Here is a 25,164-nt window from a genome sequence, read left to right as displayed (position 1 = left end):
GGCAGCGCCTCCTTCAGCGCTGCGTCAAACCTGTCACCCCGTCATCTTATCACCCTCTCAGCGATCACTCACTCACCTCACCGTTGCCTCATCTCCCTGTCACTCTGTCAGCCTTCTGCCAAATCACCCAGGCCCTGTCACTGCACCACTCTTTCACCCTGTCATTATATCACTCTTTCACCCAGTCACTCTATCACTCTCACCCCGTCACTGTGTCAGTCTTTCACCCTGTCACTCTATCAGACTTTCATTCTGGCATTTTGCCACTCAGCCAATCATTGTATCTTTCAGTTACTCAATTATTCTTCTCAATCTGGAAGCCTATCACTCTGTCACTTTGTCACCCTTTCACCCAGTCACCCTGTATCACTCCAGCCGCCCCCTCCCATTACATGCAGATTCTATAGTAGCATGTTTCAGAGCATATGACTGACAGGAGGTTGTAGGTTTGAATCCCTAATGCATGCGATGCAGTGTGCCTGTATAAGGGCTTTTGCTGTGGACGTGTGATGTAACGCACTATAAATGACTCACGTGCACCAGCTGGTCCTGGGTGTCGTACTCCTTGGAGCAGCCCTCCCAGTGGCAGTTGGTCTCGTACACCACCTCAGGCTCCTGTTTGCCCTCGTCTTTGTCCAGGTCCTCCTTCAGATCCAGAGTCCCGCTCAGATGCGCCTGTGTGGAGACAACGTGATGAGAAACAACGAACCCAGAACACGCTGAGCGTGCGCCTGTGAGTGTGTGTGTGTGTGCATGTGTCTGTGTCTGTGTGTGTGTGCATGTGTGCAGGTGTGTGTGTACAGGTGTGTGAACGTGTGTGCGAGTGTGAGCATGTGTGTGTGTGCATGTGTCTGTGTCTGTGTGTGTTTGTGTGTGTGTGCATGCGTGCAGGTGTGTGTGTGTGCAGGTGTGTGAACGTGTGTGCGAGTGTGAGCGTGTGTGTGTCCCACATATTTGTACCCACTACTTTTCATCGTAAAGAGAATGATTGACAGGCTCTGTGCATGCCATTGGTCCGGGCATGACCAGGCCACCTAATCAACAGGCTTTCACCTCAAAACCTCAAAACCGTAAAACCCTTTTCATGTGCCAGAGTTCTGCATCCATTCACAGCTTTCTCTCCTTCTCTCTCTCTCTCTCCCTATCTGTTCCTCTCTCTCTCTCTCTCTCTCTTTTTCAGAAGCCTGCGATTAGAGGGAATTGGACGGCCGGGACGCGCGTGTCACGCGGGCGGAGTCCTGATAGAGGAGATAATGGCGTCTCTCTCTCTCCCGGCCCCTCCGAGAGCCGAGCCCAGCCGAGCCGACGGCGACGCGCTCCCGAGGCGTCCGAGACGGGCGGGGGGGGGCTCGGGGGGGGCCCCCCGGTCCCCCCTTTTCCTGCGGCGGCGGAGGCTCCGCGCGCGGCCCCGCGCCCCCGACGTGCTGACTGCAGCATGTTTATCTCCGCGCGGCCCGCTGTCTTCATCAATTCTGCCGGGCCCCTGGACGACGCCGCCCGCCGCCCCCATGCATCATAACCCAACCCGCCTTCGCTATCCGGAGAGGAGCCGCAAATTTGTCAAAAGCGAGCGAGAGAGAGAGAGAGAGAGAGAGGGCGAGGGAGGGAGAGGGAGAGAGAGAGAGAGAGAGAGAGAGAGAGAGCGAGGGCGAGAGAGGGAGGGAGAGAGAGAGAGAGAGAGAGAGCGAGGGCGAGAGAGGGAGGGAGAGGGAGAGAGAGAGAGGGAGAGAGAGAGAGCGAGAGAGGGCTTAGAGAGGGAGGGAGAGAGAGAGAGAGAGAGAGAGAGAAAGAGAGAAAGAGAGAGAGAGAGAGAGGGAGACGAGGGATAGGAAGGCGGCGGGAGGAGAAAAAAAAAAAAACTCCCTCAGATGACAATAACGGACCGGCCGATATTTCATTAAAATGAAGTGCCGTGGCACACTTAACAGTGCCCGGGGAAGGAGGGCGATGCAAAGCTCTTATCAGCAGGAGTTTTTCTTTCGACGGTCGAGGAAAAAGGGGGTCAGGGGACTCGCTGGTTCCCCCGGGTCCGGTGTCGTGCCATTGATCAGGCAGGAGTATTTCGGGGGAAAAATGATTCTTTGCGGGTAAGAGCACGGCCGGATGTATATATATATAAAAAGACGCGCTTTTTAGCGGCCGCTGTTTTTTTTTGTTTTGTCGCGCGAGCGGCGAAGGAGGGCCGCTAACACGCGGGTAACGCAAGCCGCGGGAGAGCGAGAGTTCAAGAGGGCGGGACCGCGCCGCCGTGACTGATATCCCCTTTTCCCTGCTCTCCCCTCTCCTCCCCTCCCCGCCTTTCCCCGAACGCGCGCGCGTTAGGCAGTCTTACCGTGACCGATAACTTGTTGACGTCTGTAATTTGTAACCATTTGTCTCGAGCTGATGAGACGCGTGAAAAATGCGGATAATTAAGTTGCGTCATTTCCGCGCGCGCAAACTGTACATAAATCAGGGGTTCGTCACGGGTGGAAGGAACTTGTGCTGCACATTCTGCGGCTTGTTTCAATACATAAGCGGCAGTGTTCCTATTTTCAGTTTAACAAAAAGTTTAACACACAAACGTGTGTGTGTGTGTATGTATACATGCAGTATATATACACAAACATATACACACACGTAGATATACTTATATATTTATATACATATATAAATATACGCACACACACACACATATACATATATATATATATATATATATATATATATATGTATGTATCTTTTAAGAATATAAGTATTCTAGCATGCAAGGTCACCTTCTGGGAGTCTGGTAAAGGAAACCTAACCTGTTGGAAACAGCAGAGAATCTGCATTTGGAATTTTAATATTTCACCCGGGATGGCTCACCCTTGCATAGACTCCTAATGTCTTATCTGTTTCATAACGTCCTCAGGCCCGGTGCTGAGCATCCGCTCGGCCTCTCCGGATAAGACCGTCTAATAAGTCACGTAACGGTAATGACACGGTTTAGCGTAACGATTTGGGCGTTTCGGAGTCCGATAAAGCCGCGCAACGGAGATAAACGCATCGGCATTCACCGCCCGCGCCTCCGAAAATCGATCTGGAGAGAGGCGGGGCCCGCGGGGGCTGGGGGGGGGGGGGTTTACCTGCGAGCACGGGGAAGCAGGCCGCGGGCAGTCCCCCTCCGTCTTGACCTTCGACCTCTTGGTGATCATGGGGTTGACGGTGCTGCTGACGGCCGAGTCTCCTCCGGCGTTCTGGGGGGGGGGTGCAGAGGGGGAGGGGTTAAAGGGATTCGTAAAACAGGAACCGGCGTCGACGTTCGGCCCCACGCTGTTTCGTCTGGGCGCCCCGAACCCGCGGAGAGGCCTGCGTCCCAGATGAGACCCGCAGCGGAGAGTACCCAGCTGCGTGCGAGGAACGACCGGAGGATTATTTAAAAAACGGGTACGTGCGGAGCGTCACTCGCCAAAAGGAGTTTGACCCCCCGATGAATTCTTAGCGCAACTGTGAGGGACGCTCTGTGCAGCAGTCTCTCACAGCGACGCGCTGCGAGAAGAAGGGGGAAGGCGCTAACCCACCCGCCCGCCCCGCACGCCCTGTTGCTCACGGCGACCGCGCATGTGGCGTCTCCGGTTCGCGAGCTGATGTTTCGAGTGAACCCCGGAATGCCGTTACTGTACACTGGAGCTAACGCCTTCCTGCTTGGCAGCAAGGGGCTTCCACTGCGCGGCGGCGGCGCTCAGCGTTTGGGCCACCTGGGAGTACGCACGGAGAGATGGCGGTGTGTGTGTGTGTGCGTGTGTGCATAGGCTAGGGGGGGGTTAGTGTGTGTGTGTGTGTGTGTGTGTCTGTGTGTGTGTGCGTGTAGGCTAGGGGGGGGTTAGTGTGTGATTAGTTCATCCTGTACTTATGCCCGAGGAGTTTATCTTCAGAGAGGCCTGTTTGCATACGCTGCAGCCACAAAGCCAGGGGCAGGACCGCGGCAGGGCGTCGCTCGCTGCGGCCAGAGGTCACCCAGAGGTCACTCCCAGCCTCGCCGCCGAGGAGCTCCCGGGCGAACAGAAAACACGCTCGCCGCCGGGTTAGCAGCGCCGCGGGGAACGGGAGACCGTGGGAAATCAGGCGACGCGTAATCCACTTTAAATGAGGATTTCGCCGTTTTAATCTCTCCCTTAACCTCCCCCCCCCCCCTCCCCCCACCCATAGATGTCACTCTCTAAACTCTGAACGCTCTAAAGTCCGATGCGCTGGCTGGCGGTGTTTTTTTTCCCACAGTGCCGTGCGGGGCTCACCTGGTGCGACTCGGCGTGGTTGTTCTGGGCGGCGGCGGGCACGGCGGTGAGGCCCAGCGGGTGCGAGCGGGCGGAGAACGCGGGCGAGGGCTGGATGAGCGGGGGCGTGTGCCCGAAAGCGCTCAGGCCCCTCTGCTGGGACAGGATCTGCTGGTAGGCCATGGGGTTGATGGGGTGGGGAAATGTGAAGGAGGGACTGGGGGAGGAGAGCAGAAATGATACATTTTACAGCAGGAGTATACTTTTCCACAGGGGTCATCTAACACAGTAAAAGTGCCTTTGGCTTTACAAGTGACAACATCAGTGTGCGCCTAGCTATGTGTGTGTCTCTAGCTGAGTGTATGTCTCTAGCTCTGTGTGTGTGTCTGTAGCTGTTTGTGTCTAATTGTGTGTGTTTAGCTGCATGGTGTGTGTGTGTGCATGTGCATGTGCATTAAGCTGTGTATGTGTGTGTGTTGAGCTGAGTGTGTGTGTAACTGTGTGTGTGTTAAGCTGTGTTGTGTATGTGTGTGTTGAGCATTGAGTGTGTCTAACTGTGTTTAGCTGTGTGGTGTGTGTGTGTGTGTGTGTGTGTTGAGCGTTGAGTGTGTCTTAACTGTGTTAAGCTGTGTGGTGTGTGTGCGTGTTTAGCTGAGTGTGTCTCTAACTGTTAGTGTTTAGCTGCATGAGGACGCTGGCGCTGCAGTCGTACCTGATGCCCCCCACAGACAGGTGCCCGTAGGAGCTGCTGGCGGCGGAGCTGCCGCGGGAGTTGTTGATGTAGGCCACCAGGGAGTTGGGCGAGGTGCGGATCATGGTCTGCAGGTCGATGCTGGCGTCGGACAGCGGCGAGATGGACAGGGCCCGCTTCCGACTCAGCCTGGGAGTGAGCCTGGGGCTGGGGAACCGCGACACTGTGGGGGGGGAGGGGGGGACAGGTCCTGTTACATCATGCAGGTGGGCATGAGGTCCAGTCCCGTCAAACCCATTCCAGTGTAATAATGGGTCTCACTGTTTCAATGCGGTCTTAAACCCCTTAAAGTTAGTAACTTATCCCCCAATGAGCAGCTATTGATTGAATGAGCTGTTAACCCTCTCCATTCCATAACACTGCTCCCTGCTCTCCTCCTCCTCCTCCTCCACCTCCTCCTCTTCCTCCTCTCTCAGCCACGAGGCCGTCTCTCCCTAAGAGGGTCACCCACTTAGCGCCGGGATTATTGATGTTCGCAACTTAAGACGTCGTTTCTGAAGAGGCTGGAAATCTATGGAGTCACTCCGAGCGGCGGCTGCACGCCGGGCGCTCCGCCCGTTCCCCGCCGCCGAGCTATTTTGGGAGCGGGGAGGCGGCGGCGGCGGCGGCGGAGCGCTCCAGACGGGACCGCGTGATTGATGCTCGCGCGGACGCTCTCCGACACTCGCACCCCCTGGAAACAGCGCCGCCCTATCAATAAGTGCCCAGGATTGATTCTCAGCTGATACGGTTCAGAATCCGGCACGGGCGGCGACGGGAGCTCTGGTCTCCAGGAGGGGTGGGGGAGGGGGGAGGGGGGCGAGATGATCCGATCTCCCGGGTGTTCTGTGCGGCGGCCGCGTTTTGGGAGAAAATAACTCCTCGACGACGTCCGTGAGGAAATCTTCGGGAAAAAGAGCGGTCCGGTCTCCTGCCCGCCGGTTGAATTCAGCTCCAGCGTGGCCACCCGAGTACGTTTTTTAAAGCCCGCTCAAAAAGTTGAGCAGCCGGCGCAGGGGAAGACAAACCGCTCGTCAGAAATCTTTTCAGAAGCACCGTGGGGGGGTTCCTTCTTCTGGTTACGGCTGTTCGAACATGGATTCAACAGAAAGGAGTCTTTCCGTTTTCAAAAAGGCCACAAATAAGAGGGAGCAAGCCATTGTGCCACGCTCTCCTTCTTTACCAGGGGAAAAAAACAAACTTTATTTACTTCGCTTTGTCGCGACAACGATTCGTTCCAAGGATTTACAATCGAGATCCTTTTATCTCCAGAATCTCGCACAAACCGTGTCCTTGTACAGATTCACATCTTCCAAATGGATAATTAATCGTTCCCAATAATTAATTTACGGTCATTAAAGAGATAAGAATCTCTCCACGGCTAGCTGTATTTCAGATGGCTAAATGGAAGTAATTTTGCAGAATTGATTTCAATTAAAACGAAGCAAATGCAGAGACAGCCTTCACCCTTTGACCCTTCACGGTGGGCCCTTTTTTTTCATTTTTTTAAGCAAAAAGCCTAAAAATGCTTTGAATTATTCATTCCTTCTGTTTTCCCACTGCTCTCCAAAGACTTTATTTTTGGACGCCTGGTAATGCGCGCCGCGTACGCGTCTGAACGTGTTTGCACAGAGCGCATCTCCAAGGGGACTGTGCGGGGAAATATACCGCGTACTGTTTAGCTCATTTATTTTGGTAGCATTACTTTGTAGCTCCCGGCTTATTTTTAATCCCAAATCAGAACGCCCAATCGTGAGGCCCGTCCTGTTCCCATGGCTGTGACCTCATCGGTTTGGTGGAGAGCGGAGCAGAATGAAGTGCACACAGCAGTCATAGCTTAGCTCCACTCTGCAGTCCAGCAGCTCCATGGTCACTGTGGACTGAACTGCAAATCGGTGCAATCCCTCGATTGTCCACAGGGGGCGCAATGAGGCAGGCAGCACTTGACCTGCTGGCTGGTCTACACTATGGCCTGGATTCAATCAATATATATGTCCTTAACTTTGTTCTTAAATTTATGTTTTACAATTTTTCTTTACAACAACAGTAGGGTGCTTTAACTTTGGTCTGTTCAAGAAAAGTAACATTGGCATTGATTTATATGTTAAGCAAAAGGGTCAACTGAATCCAGGCACATGGCCAATGACAGGCCATGAGGGGCGAAAGAAGCCTATTTCAGCAGCTGTTTTTAGAGAATCATTTAGAAAAGGAGCTCCAATGAGATCATTTGCAGGTATGCGTGACATGCATGATGCATTTAGTCATGTGACAGCAAGACGGCTCGGGCTTTTTGATCGGACCATCTTGGCATTTATAAATATAAACAGAGGTGATAGGCACAGATATGTGAATGGATGGACGTGAGGGTTCCTAGGAAAGGCTTTAGGCTGGGGCTAGCTTAAGGACAGGCCTGTATGAAAGTGTTCATCCACCGCACACCTTCTGCACGCGACGTTTACAGCGTGGGAGGGAAGCGCAGTGCGATACAGCCGACAGCATCGGGCACGCGGCGATGCTCAAAGTACTCAGGTTCCGCTTTAAAAAGGGAGAGCTATTTGGGTGGGGGGACTGCTGACGGGCGGTAACAGGAAGTGGTGTCCAGCTGCTTCAGGCCCGACAGGTGCTGAACATTACGGCTGGTTTTAGTGGAAGCAGGAATGGGGAGGTGGGGAGTCTCAGCAGGGGAGGGGGAGGGGTCCAGGAATGGGGAGGTTATGGGGAGGTGGGTAGTCTCAGCAGGGGAGGGGGAGGGGTCCAGGAATGGGGAGGTGGGTAGTCTCAGCAGGGGAGGGGGAGGGGTCCAGGAATGGGGAGGTTATGGGGAGGTGGGTAGTCTCAGCAGGGGAGGGGGAGGGGGGTCCAGGAATGGGGAGGTGATGGGGAGGTGGGTAGTCTCAGCAGGGGAGGGGGAGGGGGAGGGGTCCAGGAATGGGGAGATGATGGGGAGGTGGGTAGTCTCAGCAGGGGAGGGGGAGGGGTCCAGGAATGGGGAGGTGGGGAGTCTCAGCAGGGGAGGGGTCCAGGAATGGGGAGGTGATGGAAAGGTGGCTAGACTCAGCAAGGGAGGGAGGGTCGTAACTGCTGGTAACCGGAAGTCCATAAAAAGCCTATCATGCCTCATGCCAACTCAAGTAAGTTTCCAAAAACCATCTTTCCACAAATCAAGCAAAGGACAGACAAGCAGACAGACAGGCAGCCTATGATCCCCAGACTAAGGGTTTATTGGTTAATTAGAGGCCCTCCAGGACTCCCGGCCCATTATATTTATGCAGTGCTAGTAAGTCCCAGTGACCCCTTATGTGTTTTTGGGGTCCGGGTGCTACCCCTTTAATTTCATATGAATTCTCTGATGGGCCTTAAAACACAACGCACAAGTGCTCGCTTACTGTTCTGAGAGCCTGAGATGCCTCTGGCCTTGCAGAAACAGGAAAAGATGTAAAAAGATATTCATAAGAGTTGACAAATTAAACGAATAGTCCACTGGAATTTTCCGGTCCTTGAGACTATAAATACATTTCTCATGCATTGTGGCAGTGTGTGTGTGCGTGGATATGTCAGTATGTGTGAGTATATATATGTGTGTGTGTGTGTGTGAGGGGGAGGGGGGGGGGAGGGGGTATATAGAACAGCTAACCAGATATGGGTTGACAGTCTCCTTGAGAAAGCTGGAGTGAATTTGGCTGGGATTTGCATGGCTTTAATGGCTCTGTTTCAGTGACGGGGAGGAGCCAGTCAGGGCCGAAAGCCTTATTTATCTCTGTTACACCCCTAACCTCTGGGGAGACGTGTTTATTAATGTGCCACTTCCCTTGATAAATGAGCAAATGTTGAGCCAGGCCTGGGCGTCTGCCTCACCCCCCAGACACCCCCCCTAGTGATTTATGTCAGCAGCCACTGCACCCCCCCCCCCCCATGCCCCCCCTCACCCCCCCCCCCAAACAGTATAGGGAGCAGTCGAGTCACTGCTGAACTGATCGGCAGACCTGGTCTGGCCAAACCTGCAAATGAGGTTCCCTCCTGCATATGCTCTGGGATCGTTGTGTCTGGCCTGGCTCAGAGGCCATGCCGGGCCGTTTTTTTTGTCGCTGGCTTTTTTTCTGGCCACGGCAGGGGAAACGCGTGCGGTGATTGTCGCTTTGGACGTCTTGTTCCTGGTCTGGCCAAACCTGCCGATGAGGTTCCCTCCTGCATAAGCTCTGGGATTGTTGCGTCTGGCCTGGCTCAGAGGCCATGCAGGGCTGGTTGTTTTCGGCCACGGCAGGGGAAACGCGTGCGGTGATCGTCGCTCCGGACGCCTTGCTCCTGTTTGCTGACGGCTCAGGAGGGGGGGAGAGCCGGGAATCCGGGCCGAGGCGGCGTCGTAATTACAGGCGCTCGGATGCGCGCTCGCAACAGCGCTAATTATTGCTTTAGACATCTGCCTCGCTGTTTCAATTGGGACGGCTTTGCAGAAAACCTAAATAACGTTGGAGGGTACTAATCTTTCTCCCCAGCGCTGACCCCGCATTGTGCGCTTTTACCTCCCAGGTCTGAGCCAGAAGAGCTCCTCCTGATCCGCGACAAGCAGCGACACGCGCGCGCACCCTGGGCCCGTTCTGAGCAGCTGCGGAGCCGTCTCTCAGGCCAGCAGCGAGACCGTCCTGTCCTGCAGAGAGGGGTCTCTGCTGGAGGCCTGTACAGCACGAGTCTGCTGGTATTCATCAGAGATCCTATACTGAGATCATAGAGAGATCATATACTGAGATCATCAGTGATCATATACTGAGATCATCAGTGATGGATACTGAGATCATTAGTGATCATATGTTGAGATCATTAGTGATCATATAGGAAGATCATATGCTGAGATCATCAGCCATGGATACTGAGATCATTAGTGATCATATGTTGAGATCATCAGTGATCATATAGGAAGATCATATGCTGAGATCATCAGCCATGGATACTGAGATCATTAGTGATCATATGTTGAGATCATCAGTGATCATATAGGAAGATCATATGCTGAGATCATCAGCCATGGATACTGAGATCATTAGTGATCATATGCTGAGATCATCAGTGATCATATAGGAAGATCATATGCTGAGATCATCAGTGATGGATACTGAGATCATTAGTGATCATATGCTGAGATCATCAGTGATCATATAGGAAGATCATATGCTGAGATCATCAGCCATGGATACTGAGATCATTAGTGATCATATGCTGAGATCATCAGTGATGGATACTGAGATCATATACTGAGTTCATCAGGGATCATATAGGGAGATCATATGCTGAAATCATCAGTGATTGTATGAAATCACAAACTGCATGTGATCATATGCAGCATTTTCTGATTATATGTTCTTAGAACTGGCTTACTCTTCAAAACTACAGAGAAAAAAAAAATCTAACAAGAGGTACATTTTAATGGGAAGAATGTATGTTTCATTCTGTAAGAGTTTGTCTAAGATTAGTAATGTTTCAGTGGGAAATAGAGTGTTTATTACCTCTACACCCTCACTGGATATGGGCCCAGCAGGCAGTATGGGCCTGTTCGCTGGGTGCTGGATCCTGCCACTGGCGCATGAATGTTTATTTTCCAGAGTAAATCTAACTAATGCCATGACTGCAAATTTTATTAGCGAGGGGCTCGCGCTGGATGTCTCCGGGCCTCCAGCGTCTGAGTCCAGCCAGCTGCGAGTGTGTGTGTGTGTGTGTGTGTATATGTGTGTATGTGCGTATGTGTGAGTGTGTATATGTGTGTGTATGTGCGTACGTGTGAGTGTGCATATGTGTGAGTGTGTGTGTGAGTGTGTGTGTGTATATGTGTGTGTATGTGTGAGTGTGTGTGTGTGTATATGTGTGTGTATGTGCGTATGTGTGAGTGTGTGTGTGAGTGTGTGTGTATGTGCGTATGGGTGGGTGTGTGCGTCTGCGTGGGTGTGTGCGTCTGCGTGTGTGTGTGTATACTGTATGTCTATCTGTCTGTCTACATGTGCGCACACATTTCTAAAAAAGGGACAACAGGATGCCCCCCCAGTCCTTGTCCAGCCCCCTCCCCCCGCCACCCCAAAAAAACCCATATCCCATGATGCTCTGCTCTGGCTCACTGGCCTACAGTGGCTGCGGCTGTTGCGCTGGGACTCCGTTCGATTCCCGCCGGCCGCCTGTTCCCGATTATTTCACTGCCCCCCCGTCCCCGTCCCCGCCCCCCACCCCCCCCTCCACGCAATTCTTCCCCGCATGTTCCCCAAAGCCACTGGAACAGGGACGAGGTAGCCTTCTTTTACCTGGACCCGAGAACGAGACAGAGAAGAAACTAGCGCACAGACTCATGTAAATGCTGCGGTGTCTGGGCCACATATTATCACGGCCTGCCCGGCCCCAGGCAGTAACTCAGACGAGCTGATGGCTGCTGGGGAATGGGAGGCTCGGCCAGCGACGGCCGCCTTTATTTATTTACTCGTCTATCAAGCCGCTTTTAAACGCCGCTGACCTTCAACAACTCCCCCCCCCGCCTTTATCGAGCGCCGAGACCGTTCACAAAATAAACCGAGAGACTTATCCATCAAAACTTCACAGTGGCTTCAGAAGCTCCTCCCGCTGAGCGGAGATCTCTTTTTGGCGTGAATGATGCGTCGGTGTCATTTTCGCTGGTGACCGAGCTCGTCGCCCGCTCGCGGAGACGTCGGGCCCAGGCGGTAATTAACTCGCGAGAGCACGCCGGCGGCGGCGGAGGAGACAGAGACGCGCGACCGGGAGCGGCTCGTAGCGGCGCCGCGCGGGAGGGAGGCCGGGGGGAAAAGGCTCTCTGTCACCGCGACGTGTTTGTTTTTTCGAGGCCCCGGCGGATTGTTCGAGTGCGGCGCCCGCGCCGTCAGGGCGAGAGCAAATATTTGTGCGAGCGCGACGAGCCGCCGCGTTTCTGGAGAGGAAGCCGAGAGGGAAAGTTTGGCCCGAGCGAAGCGCCCCCCCCCCTCGGCCCAGCGGTGGAGTTTTTTTGTTGTGGTTTTCGTGTGATTAATTATGCGCTCCACAGAGAGAGGGAACGTGTTAGCCTTGAGGACGCTTCCGGCAACTCGAGCCTTTAAGTTCTCAGGAACTCGGAGAGAGATACAGTGTAAGATCTTTGCCTTACCCGCAAATTTACTCTTAGCCGCCATTTTGGTACTCGACCCATTGTGTTGTCATTGATTGTCCAAACTTTCTGTGTTCACTTCAATGGAAAGTTCTCATTAATGCTGTCTTTTAGTGGAACAGGTCAAAGGACAGTTTCACACATGCATGTGTTCCTCTGATATCAGTGTCTAGAGCAAACCTTCGGTAGGTGACGGCTTGAGAACGGCAGGCCCTCTCTCTAACCCTAACCCTAACCCGCTGAAACTCCTGAAGGCGAGTTCCACAACGTCTCCCTCTACCGCTTCTCACTTTCTGACAATGACGGCCTTTCACGGCTGACCTCAAACCTCCCCGGTGCTGTCTGGTAATTGGCACGCAGGAATCAATAGAGAGAGAGAGAGAGGAAAAAAAAACAGCAGCACTTCGGGCCGCGGGTTTGCTGAGGACTCTGTCTGTCCTGCGGTGGGTCGGAGGAATTTATTAAGAGCGTAAATTGATTTTAAACGCGCGCGTGAATTTATCGGCGACGCATATTGAATCGCCCCCCCTCGGCTATAAATGGGACCTTTCATTCCGGAACTTTCCCTCCCCCGCTCGCCAGTGAGCCGGCCCGGCGCTGTCAATACGGCGTCTGTGCCAGGCCTCCACGCCGCGTCCTCTAGGAGCGCTCCGGCACGCCAGAACGACATCAAACCCGCCGGCAGAGAAAACAGACAAACACGAGGGGGGGCGGGGGGGGGGCGAGCGAGCGCTCGGCGCGGCTGTGGGCGTTCGGGTAAACGGCGTTTGGGTAAACAGCCGCGGGAGGGAGACGTTTGGTTTTCTTTTCCGAGGTCTGGTGCGGCGGCGGCGGTCTGGGGTGCCGGGGGGGGGGGGGGGGGGGTATCTGGGAGCGCTCATTGGCCCTGCTGAGTGTGTGGGGTTTTAAAAAAAAAGGTGAGGTTAAATTGAACGTTGTCTCCCTTTTGGCTGCAAGCCGTGCTGTACTCCTCCTCCTCCTTCAGGAGGGATACCTGCTTAAATGTCAGGCTGGGAAACACCACGCGCGGGGGGGGTGGGGTGTGGGTTGAGGGCGGGGGGGGTGGTGGTGGGGGGGGGCGGTTGGCATGGCTGTTTTTTTCCAGGCGGTTAGAATAACAGGATGAAAGCGCGTGAGGTTCTAACCTGCAGAAGCTGCGCTTCTGAGCGCGCCTGGCTAGCCGGAGCTCGGCCCTTCAGGAGACGTTCAGCGGCGGTGCGGCGGAGGGGGGGGGCGGGCGATTTACGAGCGAAATGCAGGGACAGTGGCATTACTTACACCCCCTTTCCACCCCCCCCCACCACCCCCCGACCCGTCCGTGAGGTCACGCGCCGCGACGGCTCCTCTGATCGATGCGGCGGCCGCTGCGCTCGTCGCCGCGCGGACCCCGCCGGGAGATCCGTCTCCGCCCCGGCGCGCCGGCCCTTTTAAGGCCGCGGGAGGACGTCGGAGATCAAAGCGGGGCCTCCGCGCGTTTCGGTAAACACGCCGCCGTCCTCGCGCGCTCGGGCGGCTCCCCTCAAAGGACCCGCACCTCATAAACGTCGCGTCCTTCTCCGTCCGTCTCGCCGCTGTTTACGCCAGAGCCCGCGTACCTGGGGGCTCGCCTGCCTTTGTGAAGACGCTCCGACTGGAGAACTTAAACCCCTTTAAGATTTCTCTGCCATCGATCTCAAGTCGCTTCCACCTGGGGTCATTCCATCATCCTTGAGTTACTAGAACAGGAAGGTTGTTACAGGGAACGGGGGGGAGGAGGGAGGAGGAGGGGGAATCTAAAGGAACACATCTGTGCGGAGACGTGCAGAGCAGGAGCGTCCGAGAGCGCCGAAAGACCGCGTTTAAAACGGCGCGGACCACCGGCTTCACAAAGCTACGCTAACTAGCACCGCTGTGCGCTAACATCACCGCGGTTAAAAGAGACAGTGCGAGGGGTAACCACAGGTTCCTGGTTACCCCCCCCCCCCCGCCCCCCCAGTTCTCTCCGGCGCAGGGCAGAGCCGTACTCACCGTCCACGGGGCTGATGTAGTCGGGGAGGTGGGCGGCGGCGGCGGCGGCGGCCCCGGTCTGCATGAGCAGGTCTCCGTACGGGTTGCGGTGGCTGGTCATCAGGTGGTAGTACTCGGCCGAGTTGGAGCCCGGAGGGGGCGGGGGCAGGCCGAAGAGCCCGCGCTCCTTCAAGTGCTCGTGGGTAACTGCGGGGGGAGGGAGGCCGGACGAGCGATCAGAAAAACGGGCGTTAGTTTGACTGGCCGGTCGGACGTCCCACGAAGAGGTGCGGTTTTGGGGGAGGGAGGGCTGGAGATCCGCGCCGGGGCCGTTTTCGTGCCGCTCGGGACAAAAGCGGAGAGAGGGAGAGGAATGCAGGGCCGGAGGTGGGAGGGGGCGCCGCATTCCTCAATTTCCTCTGACCTGTGAAGCCCCCGAGCCTCCCCGACCCTCCGCCCCCAAAGCGGTCTCTGAAAAACGCGTCCTGAGCCTCGGGGCCCTCGTCCACAGAGGCCCGGGGTAACGATGATGTAACCGTGTTAACATCTGCACCCAGTAAACCCCCTTTAAACGTGTCAGGGCCAATAGGAGCGAGATATGAATTGGGCTTTACGCCGTTTTATAGGGGCCAAGGCGTCCGCCTGGGTTCCCCCCTTTTCGACTTTTCGCCGGCTGCTGCTGCTGCTGCAGTGGGGTGGTTGGGGGGCAACGCTCGCGCTGTTTAAGGAGACGGGCGCGAACAGTGGGGCCAAACCCCCCCCCCCCCTCCCCAAAAAACCCCCCCCTTACAACCCTGACTTAAGCTCATGCCGTTAGCAGGCTCTCAGAAACAATTAGGCCCCGTCCCGGTAAAGGAGAACAGGCATCTGTTTGTGCAGCTCCGCGGCAGAACCAGACTTCCCCGGATCATATGACCACTTAAATTGAGTCGCTTTGTGTCGGCTGAAAGGGGAACATGCCCCAGAGTCCAGGACGAAGGCCCGGAGAAGTAGGCGGTTTGGCCGAAAAAGCAATCCAGCGGAAGACGCTTGGACGAGGGCAGCGGCGCAGAGCTCTGGCCCCTCTGGTCCCTGGAGGTGCTCCGCTCTGTCGTATCGCACTGAAATATCGCCGGCAGGGGATAGCGATAGAGACGTCTCAGCCTGTGCGATTTGCTCCGTCTGTGGCCGTTGCCAGCAACCTCGCAAAAGAATTTCCAGCAACGATTTCCAGATGATAATTATCGGTATATATTAAAACTATAGATTATCGTGAAGGAGACGAAAAAATACAACTAATTAAAACCAACAGCGTCGCCACGGTAATCAAGAGCAGTCTCCAACCCCCCCTCCCTCCTCCCCCCCCCCCCCCCCCATTGCTTTTCAAAATCCAGCCTAAGCTGTAGTATTTCGTAAAAAGGCTAGCTCAGATAGTGCTAGACTGCAGCAGCCATTTGTAATGGCTGACAGAATCCAAGGTTAGAAACCTGTTTGCCACCTCTCTGCCCATTTGCATTCACTCCAGCTCAAATAGCCTGCAGTTTCCCCCCCCCCCCTTCCTCGCTGTTTTCCCGGGCTTTATCAGGGACGAGATCTCCTCCGAGCTGCTTATTTAACTTTAAAAGCGCAGACGCATTACCGCTGACAGACTGTAAAAGGTGATTTATTCTCCATTCCGGCTCCTCGCCTCCGCCTGTTACCGCGATGTGGTCCCGAAGAAAGAGTTGTCATCACGTCTAAGTAAATTTGGGGAATTCTTCTGGGCCTGCTTTCCTTTATTAATTTCCACAGCCTCCAATAACTCCCCCCCCCCCCCCCTTCCCTTCCCCCCATCTCACCCCCCAATCCGCTTTCCCTTCCCCCCGACCACCAACCCCCAAAAACCCCCAACCCAAAGAATAAATCCCAGAGACAGAAGGTTCAAAGATTCTCACAGGCTCATATCCCACATCAGACAAATTAACGCACAGTTTGTGTGTCAAACCTCGTCTGCCTGCACGCTCATTTGGAGTGAGTGGGATTTTGAGGCGGTGGTGGAGGTTCTATTCCCCAAACAGCAGAATATGAGAGTGATTTCTTTTCCCCCCTCTCTGTCCTTTCGGTTCAAAGCACCAAGCTTTTCATGCATGTTAACGCGTAAGATCCTGTGTAGAAGGATTGTGGTCTGTGGTCATGCAATTTGTGACGGTGGTTATATGATAATATATTTTGTTCCTGGAAGTTTTAGCTAAAAACTTTCACATGGGTCATACTTGAAAACATTCATGTGTATCAATTCATTATTCATGCCTGTACACAAAAAACAATGTTTAAACTGTACAATATCCGCAATTATCAAGCACTTTCACAAGTCACCTTAATGACGTCAGTGTTCCTAAAACGAGTGACAGAAATGCTCGCGTGCGATTGGGCGGAGGAGCGGGACACTCACGGTCGGCGGGGCTCAGGCCCCGGGCTGCGGAGATCATGGAGAGGGTGGGGCTGCTGTGGACGGACCGGAGGTACTGCTCCATGTGGGGGCTCACGTAGGGGTGGGGGGGGCTGAACGGGGACTCCCCGGTGCCCGCGGCGTGCGGCGACAGTCGGATGAGCGAAATGTCCGAGATGACGGGGCTGCCGCCCAACCCCGGAGGTCTGAGGATCAGGGAGAGAGAGAGAGAGAGAGAGAGAGATGGAGAGAAAAGAAAGGGGAAGAGGTTAATGGTGCATCTTCGACATAAAGAGAACGATGAATCTGGCTGTGGTCTGGGTTGGCTGAATCTGGCTGGGATCAGGTTTGGCTGAATCTTACTGGGATCAGGTTTGGTTGAATCTGGCTGAGGTCAGGTTTGGTTGAATCTGGCTGGGATCAGGTTTAGCTGAATCTTGCAATGATCAGGTTTGGTTGAATCTGGCTGAGGTCAGGTTTGGCTCAATCTTGCTATAGTCAAGTTTGGCTCAATCTGGCTGCTATCAGGCCCTTCTTCTAATGTTTCTCCCTGTTGGTCCACAGTCCGTTCCCAGAGTTTCCATGAGGCTTACTGAACCACTAGGCTGGACGTGATCTTTGTGATGCTTTTTTACCTGAGGCTGGGATGAGCTCAACAGCCAGGTAAAGATGAGGTCTGTGCCTCAGTGACTTAGTGGATTTCCATACCGACTGTTTCCTCGTCTGTGTTTTTTCCCCCCTAACTTTAATGAGAATGAGATCACGTCTCCCGGCCTTCTCCGACCTGTTTGGCTTGGTAGGGCGCGGCAAGCTGAGGCCGAGGGCAAGTAGAGGGGCGTGGCCATCGGCCAGCGCGGGTTCGGGTGGGCAGATCACCGAGCGCAGACGCCGCGCGTCGTGCGCGGGGCTGTAATGAGACAATGTGTTTCCGGGAGGTAAGCCCTCGGGCCTCACGGCTTCGGTCTGCGCCGCTCGGGTAGTCAAAGAAAAAAAGGAAACGCCGCAACAGAATCGCGCAAATGAGCCCGCAGGTGGAAAAGCGGACAGAAACGCGCGCTCTCCTGGCCGGCAGTGGGTCTGTCCCCCACGCTGGGTGACTGCTGTAACTCTAATACCTCCTGAAGGTGAGCGGGAGGTTTTCATCACTTCCAGCTCCTCACGGGGGGCGGGGGGGGGGGGGGGGGCTGGGGGAGAACTCCCTGGCAACAGCCTTTGAAGGCGTGTATTTGATGTCAGACCCATGGCGGAGAGGAACCACCTGACGAGAGGGTGGCGGGGGGTGCGGGGGGGAATGCCGTGCCGCCCAGAGTAGATCAGAGGACCGCCATCTGTCCGTTTGTCTGTCTGCAGACGCTGGTGGGTTCAGGCTGAACTCCGCGGAGCCTCGGAAAGCTCCTCTCTCTGGGTTCAAACAGCAGGAACTCCAGCGGAGACGCCAGAGCCTGAGACACTAAGCAGAGCACTCTGCTTCTCCCATTTTCTGTCCTTTCTCCTGCCTTTCTGGGAGGGAACGACCATGGGAGTGAATCTTACGTTTGATGTGTGCTGGAGTAGGGAGTGTGTGTGTGTGTGTGTGTGTGTGTGTGTTTGGGGGGGGGTCATGTAATGCCAAAAAATACATTTTAGGGCATAAAAAAATGATCAAACAAAAAAGAGATAGTGAAGTGTGTGATCGTTCAGCTCTACACAGAACCCAGACCCCCCCCCCCCCCAATCATTCAGGGTGGATTTGTTTTGTGCTGCTGGTAGCACTGCTCCATTCATCACAATGGGAGGGGGCTACAGCCTGGGGTCCTGCTGCGCTCCACCATGCAGAAACTCACTCTGGCAGCAGCAAGCGAACAAACATATTTACCTTCTTCATGCCCTAACAAACTCGCAAGTTCCAAAAGTCCTTTTTGTTGCTCCTTTTTGAAGTAAAGTGGCCTGACTGGGTGTCTTAAAGTCACACAAAATCTATTAGCCTGATGAACCGATAGCCAGCCCACAGTGGTTCTGGGTCTGAAAGGTGGGTCTGAGATCCAGTATTCCTGGGCCAGAGTCCTGACTGACCTCAATCTCTCATTTTCCCCCCCCACTCTGTCCCAGGGGCCAACCCTCCTGACCCGGAGCTCCACTCCAGTTTCCAGTAAATGGCTGCAGACTACCAGCCTTGTTCCAGGGCCAACTTTCTGCCTGCAGCCCCCGCCAACGGACGCCCATAAAGAGGTCTCTGTCTGGGAGCCGGGTGGGAACAGGCAGGCCATACACGGAGCGCGCCACCCTCTGCTTCTGCGGCACCGCGCGGCCTGTGCACGTTCGCCACATTACCCGTTCGGCTCAAGTGACGCGCCGGTTTTCACGAGCGGGGGGGGGGGCAACTCGATCGATCTTATCTGCGCGTGCAAATTGGAGCCAAATGTTCTCGGTGTGGTGGGGGGGGTTTGCCTAAACCCCATCCAGCCACGCTCTCCTCCCCCACAACGGTCCTCCTCAGGCCAGCTTCTGGAAGCGTGTCGGAGTGACAGCACCGAGGTCTGTGCCCATCGCAAGCGACACACAGACCCCAGTCTCGGTCCAGACCTCATTCGGGTTACCTGCGGCCAACTACTCATGCGTCCCCGAGCTTCTCGCTAAATGTTTTTATTGCAATGTTTTAACGGTCATTATACACACACCCAATGTTTGCTCAGCAGAATTGGACCCTTAACAAATATTTACCACAATGTATGGAAAAAAAAAATGTTGGTAAAGTAACGACAGGCCGGTGTTTTAATGAGGAGCAGTTTCGATGCACTCCCCCAATTTTACAGCTCCTGGCTCTGCTTCAGCTTGAGCCCTGTCCAGATCAAGCATTCAGCAGGAATTCAGAGTTTTGACTGCGCATCGCGGCGGGGGCACAACACAGGAAACCCTCAGTGAGAAAACACCCTGAGGCTTGAGTGCACAGTCAGGCACTCAGACCCTGGAGATGAACCCCCACAAGTCAATGTATACCGTGATAACACATGCACACGCACCCCGAAAACACATGCGTTTCAATAGCACCCCCGCACGAAAATACACTTGTAATGGCATCGAAGATGGAGAACATCAGTGAATGTGCATAAATATTTCCGTATCAAGACAGCTGGCAGACATACAATATGCAAACCGCTTTCTCAAACAAACTCCTCTGTAGAAACTACTTAAAAAGGTCTGGAGAAGAAACCTTACTAAATAAGTAATGTGATATTCAAATTTCAGAGGCCTGGCTGGAATTAATAGCATTATTACGACTGGGGTTCATATATATATGTATATATATATATAGATATATATATATATATATGGGCTGCCAACAAAGGAGTCTAAAGCACTCTGAGAGCAGAGAGACCGTGAGATCTTTGAAGGGTAATTCTTACCTCAGCACCCCTGCAGGGAGAACGGTCCTTCTAGTCGTGGCATGCTGCTAATACCAGAGAGCTATTATCTGTGTGTGGCAGGCATGGGCTCCTCAGCCTGTTTGCACTGTGTGTGCTCATCCCGCTCTGCGCTGCTGCTGCTTCCCACAATTTTCAGGGCCAAACCCGATTGGTTAAGACACTTCGACTTAACGAGTGTCACCAAGGTCTGAAACCCCTGTTGCCACGGCGTTCGCGGTTTGGCGTGGTAGCGCTTTACTTTTTACGTGGGCCTTGCCTTAAATCCGTTCAATGATGTCAGCGGAAATAAATCTGTGTTAATTTTTCTAAGTATGCCGTTTGAGGTTGTAAGTTAGTGTTTTGACAAGTTTTAGGACCCACAGTGATTTAATTGAGGGGCAGAGCAATCCGAGGTGCTCTGAGTAACACACCACAAGAGAAGCATTACCTAATTTAATCTTGTTTACTTATGCCATTTGGATTACTGTGGTTTTGTATATCACTTGTCTTGGTAAAAGAATATATGAGACTTTTTAGAGGCGACTTGATATGATGATGTCGTTCCCCTTTATGAAGGTATGTTCCATAAGTAATATTGGCAATTTATATAATAGATATTATACTGCCAGATCTCAGATCTTGTGGAAAATGCAGCCTCTTTTTTAAATTTTAATTCAGCTTTAAATACCAAATACACTATATTCTGTAGAGTGCTTGAAAAACTCCTGAATTCTCTGTCCACTTTGTGGTGAAAAAGGACTCTCCCTGATCTGTGACTGGATTGCATAGAACCAAATACACCAGTCGGTCCATTTCCATGTAAAACATTCCTCTCCTTTCCAAGGCTGTGCCTCCCCCCTGCCCCCCCCCCCCCCAACCCAACCCGCCCCCCCATTTTTCCACCGGTCCTTCTACACAGCGTGCACAGACAACACAATGACAGAATAAATGTAAAGGAAGCTGTCTCTGTTTGAAGTTGGAGACAATTGGGAATAATTTATTGCCACGCACTTCATAGTCTGAGACACCAAATAGGAGGCCTCCTCTGACAGGTATTATTATTGAAGGCTCCTCGATCCGCCCTCTCTGACAAGACGTTACTTGAGCCGCTCTTTCAGGGATCAGACTCCGTCTGCCGCGGGCCTCCGAGCCAAGAAGCCGGAGGAATCCATCTCTTAATCAGCACCTGTCATTTCAGCGCGCTTCCATCACACCACCGCCATGGGTGGCTCTGTCCGTGTCAGAGGTAACTCCGAAAGAGAGATACTTTCTTTTACCGAGACGGCGGGGTTAGGGAAGAGAAGAGCTCCCGTGATGCAGAGCACATCCTCTGCGGTCTTACGGAGGGCTTAGCAGATTCAGCCTTACAGCTCAGGAGGCTTCCCATCATGCTCTGCGGTTTCGTACGGCTTCATGGATTCCCATCCAAAAAAACATGAGGTGGGCAGACGGGGGAGGGGCTAGAGTCCTGGGGCGTGTCCTGCAAGGATGACCACCCTCACGCCCACTGTTTCACAGCCCTGACAGAACCCCCCATTCTGCTGTTTCACACAGTCACTAAAGCCCAGCTAGGGAGAACTGGGGACACCGGGAGAGGTCCCCCAAGCGTTAGGCGCCTGCCCAGTAGCATGCATTTTTGCCAGGCCGGCCAACAGGTTTGCGTTTGCCTTTCTACCATGGTCCTCCCCCGCTGCAGTTTCACTGCGGGGTGATGCAGTCTCATCTACGCCTCTGCTTCGCTTCTCTTCTTTTAGATAAGTCCTACCATTGGCCGAGGGCCAGAAGGCCACTCCTGCTGGCGCTTGGTCCTGGGGCTCTCAGACAGACACGGACGAGGTGAGCCTGAAATGTGAGGGAAGGTCTTCGCGCCCCCTGTCTTACGCTGTCTTCCAGCTCGCCTGTAACACGTGTTGGGCTTCCCGGCAACGCTCTCCCCACGAACACAGCGCATAATTAAATACATAAAGAGTGCCAGTAAAGACTCTCCTGAGAAGTCGTGTCTCGAGGTTGCGAATAATTTGCACGTTGACGTGATTAATATTTGATTCCTACACGTGTCTGTTCGCACAAGCGTTCTTTCATTCCGCGCGTATTGTGTAAGGATTCTCAGATCCTTCCGCTATTGCTCGAGACGAACGCGCCAGCGGCGTCTGTTTCCACGAGGCATGTGCGTCAGCTTGCTCCTTGGCAAACGCAAACTGTTGACATGGAGCGCGTACTTAACCAGTGCATTCTTAACGCAGCCTAAACAAGACTGATTGGCTGGTAGGACGAAGCAGGTTTGTTTGTTTGAAAAAGGAATGCTGCAGGCCACAACTACGCCATACAAGACGGGGAAGATCTGAATCTCTGCGTCCAGCGGCATCCCAAACAAAACAAGAGCCGTTCGGATCAAAGGGAGAGGTTGCAGATCTGTTTTGCTCATCTGCTTCATCTTCGCCGAGCTTCTGAAACCGTGGGGGAGGATTCTGGGTATTAATTACTCCTCTCCGAAAACATGTCAGCGTACATCCACGGGGAATCATTCATCAGCGTGTAAACAAAAGTTCAGGGCCCTCCAGAGTGCGGTTCACCTCACTCCAGGATTTACAGAGAGACTATCTGTTTTCTGCTTTCCATTTATGAGGTCTGCCTCTCTGGAAACCTCTTCAACTTCAAGCCAGGTCTTCCGAGCGAATCACAGCACACCGAACCTTTAACACTGGGGCGCAGTGTCTTGGATTTACGGTCTAATAAAACATATCTAACGCTCTCTCCTTAAACGCGGCCACCTGCGGTCACGTTTTTTTCAAAAGCCCTTTTTTGTGTGTGAAAATGTCAGTTCGCCGTGCTCACAGGTGCGGCCGTAGGTCCGTAACCGTCAATCACTTTAGTGCGACATAGGCTGCGCGTTCCAGGGGGGCGGAAATGCGTACGGTGAAGCGTGAGCGCGGTCGACGGTTCTGCGGATCCGCCGCTGACGGTGCGCTGAACAAACGATGACCGATTGAGGGGCGCGCGGTGTCGTCGGAAAGCCCGGCCAGAGAATGCGGCCTTTGTTCGACACTTTAGTCACAGAGCACTGGAGGCAGAAACCGCGGATTTGGGAATTAATGGGGCACGATCACAGCGACTCGCCCTTGCAGCCCGCGGCTGTTTCTCAGTCCTCTCGACGAGTATACTGGAGAGAGAGGGAGGGGGGGAGAGAGAGGGAGGGAGGGATGAGAGGGAGAGAGGGAGTGGAGTGCGTGTGAGAGAGAGAGACAGAGAGAGAGAGAGAGAGAGAGATAGAGGCGAGCTTCCGTGGTCAGGTTCACGGTTATGAACTCTCTGCATAAATACAGAAAGGATCTGAAGCCCGGAGACGAGGAGGAGGAGGAGGAGGAGGAGGAGGTGGTTTCGGCGGAAGCAGCTTCCTGCCGTCCTGGGTCAGGCTTCGGTCTGAGGCTGACTCACTCCGTCTCGCCGCTCTCATTAAAAGCCAAAGGAGTGACACCAAAGGTCACCAAATTTCCAGCGTCACCAACCGCTGTTGTAGCAGTTTGGATAACGAGCAAACTGAAACCCATGCCGCACGCATTGTTTTTATGCGTTTTTCTAAATATTATGCCTCACTATAGTAATAAGATTGAGAAGATGCCTTTCTTAACTGGCTTCTCTGGAGATGTTCTAAAGTGTTAGAGGCGCCTTGCGAAAGTTTGCGGCGACATAAAAAAAAGTCTTCGCCGCTAACTCCGGCGCGCTGCTTAAAGTCGCGCGACTCCTCCTCCCGGGTTTTCGCGCCGCCGACGGGAACGGTCCCCGGCGTACTCCGCTCCGCCGTCTCCGGGAGGGAAGCGGCGCGTTCTGGGGCCCTCCCGCCATCCCGCCGGCAGCGGAGAAGCATGTCCCGCGCGCGCTCGCGGAAAGAAAAGAAAAAAAAGAGAAAAAGAAAAAGGAAAAGAAAAAAAAAAAGGGGGGAAGCGTCCCGCTGCTGCTCTTATGACAGCTTTGACAAAATAACCGGCGCCCTCATTATGTTATATGCAAACAATGATAAAGGGGCCCGCGCGCGGGTGTCATGTTAGGCAATCGAGGAGGGGACCTCTGACACGCCGCCGCCGGCGGATAACAAAGCGCCCGCGGCTGCCGACAAATGACACCACACTTAATTTGCTGCGCAATGTTCGCGTAATTAGACGAATTTGGCACAGGCAGGGCCGGAGACAGCTAGATCAAGGCCTTGATGTATTAGGGGTCCACTGTCAAGATCAAATCACATTAATCAAGGTGGCCCGAGAACGGAGACGGGATTTTTCCCCCGACTTCTCCAGCCGCCGTGATGAATAGCTCTGCTTCTCCCCGGCACCCAGAATGCATCACCATCAAATCTGTGAATTTTAATGGAACAGCACAATTTCCACAACTCTATTGATTTCCCCCCCCCCTTTTTTTTTTTTTAAAGATAAAGGTAAACTCGGACAAGGGGGCTTTGAGCAGCTATGCTAAAACGCGGTTTTCGTCGACCGCGTTGCAATGCCACAGTGCGAACGCAAAAGCAGGACAGAGCTTCCCCGATCGTCACGCAGACGCGCGTAACTCAGTCCACCTGACAGAAAAAACGAACGGGAAGCAAACCAAAGTGGGTCGAACACGTGCGGTTTTGCCGAACTGGGAAATGAGCCTTAATTACAGCTTTACGGTTCAGTGGTTCATCTCCATAAGGTGCTATTTATGCACAAACAAGTCCTTAGTAGAATATTAAACTGCTGTAAGTGGATGGGACTGAGCGCGCCCAGTATGTGATGGGTCTCTCTCCCCATAAAGCCCTCCTAATGAAGAGATGATGTGTATCGGCGGCGGCGTTCTGTTCTCCACGGGCCAAAATCACAGAGCAGGACAAATGATACGAGGGCAAAGGCTAGCATTATGTTTTACCCATATTGCGTTTATCATCTTTTTGTCTCTCTTTGCTATCTGTCTGGTGAACTTTTCAACATCTAGCTTATCTGCAAGGGGTTCTCTCTCATTGATCTGTAATGCAGTGCTAGTTGACTGGGGTAAATAAATCTTCCAGTTCGAGAAAACCCTCGCTGCATATAAATTGAAAAAAGAATTGACCCTAGAATTAGCCTAGAATTACCCCAAAATTACATTACCCACTCTTCCCCTCTGTAACTTCACTAAACAGTACCCAAATATACAAATGTACACACTCACAAACTTACAAACAGAAAGCACAATCTTCACAATGTGTCCTGTCTACACCGGTGTGAAAAAGAAGCCCTAATCAAAAGAATAATGCATTTCTCCTCAAAGCACAGTACAATCCATAA

At 53.5% G+C, this 25,164-nt stretch overlaps 1 protein-coding gene across 1 annotated transcript in view; it reads right to left on the bottom strand.

The window, feature by feature from the left end:
• Nucleotides 1-25,164, bottom strand: part of gli2a (GLI family zinc finger 2a) — a 96,362-nt gene that overhangs the window by 14,364 nt on the left and 56,834 nt on the right. The window contains exons 4-9 of the mRNA XM_035407728.1: nt 16,491-16,693; nt 14,102-14,287; nt 4,948-5,149; nt 4,257-4,452; nt 3,108-3,218; nt 535-675 (exon numbers count right to left, since the gene is read on the bottom strand). Coding sequence (XP_035263619.1) covers nt 535-675; nt 3,108-3,218; nt 4,257-4,452; nt 4,948-5,149; nt 14,102-14,287; nt 16,491-16,693 — 1,039 coding nt within the window. The remainder of the gene's footprint in view (nt 1-534; nt 676-3,107; nt 3,219-4,256; nt 4,453-4,947; nt 5,150-14,101; nt 14,288-16,490; nt 16,694-25,164) is intronic.

Source organism: Anguilla anguilla, chromosome 3 (genome assembly GCF_013347855.1).
Source record: "Anguilla anguilla isolate fAngAng1 chromosome 3, fAngAng1.pri, whole genome shotgun sequence".
NCBI classification, from domain to species: domain Eukaryota; kingdom Metazoa; phylum Chordata; class Actinopteri; order Anguilliformes; family Anguillidae; genus Anguilla; species Anguilla anguilla.
This window is presented reverse-complemented; position numbering and strand designations above follow the sequence as displayed.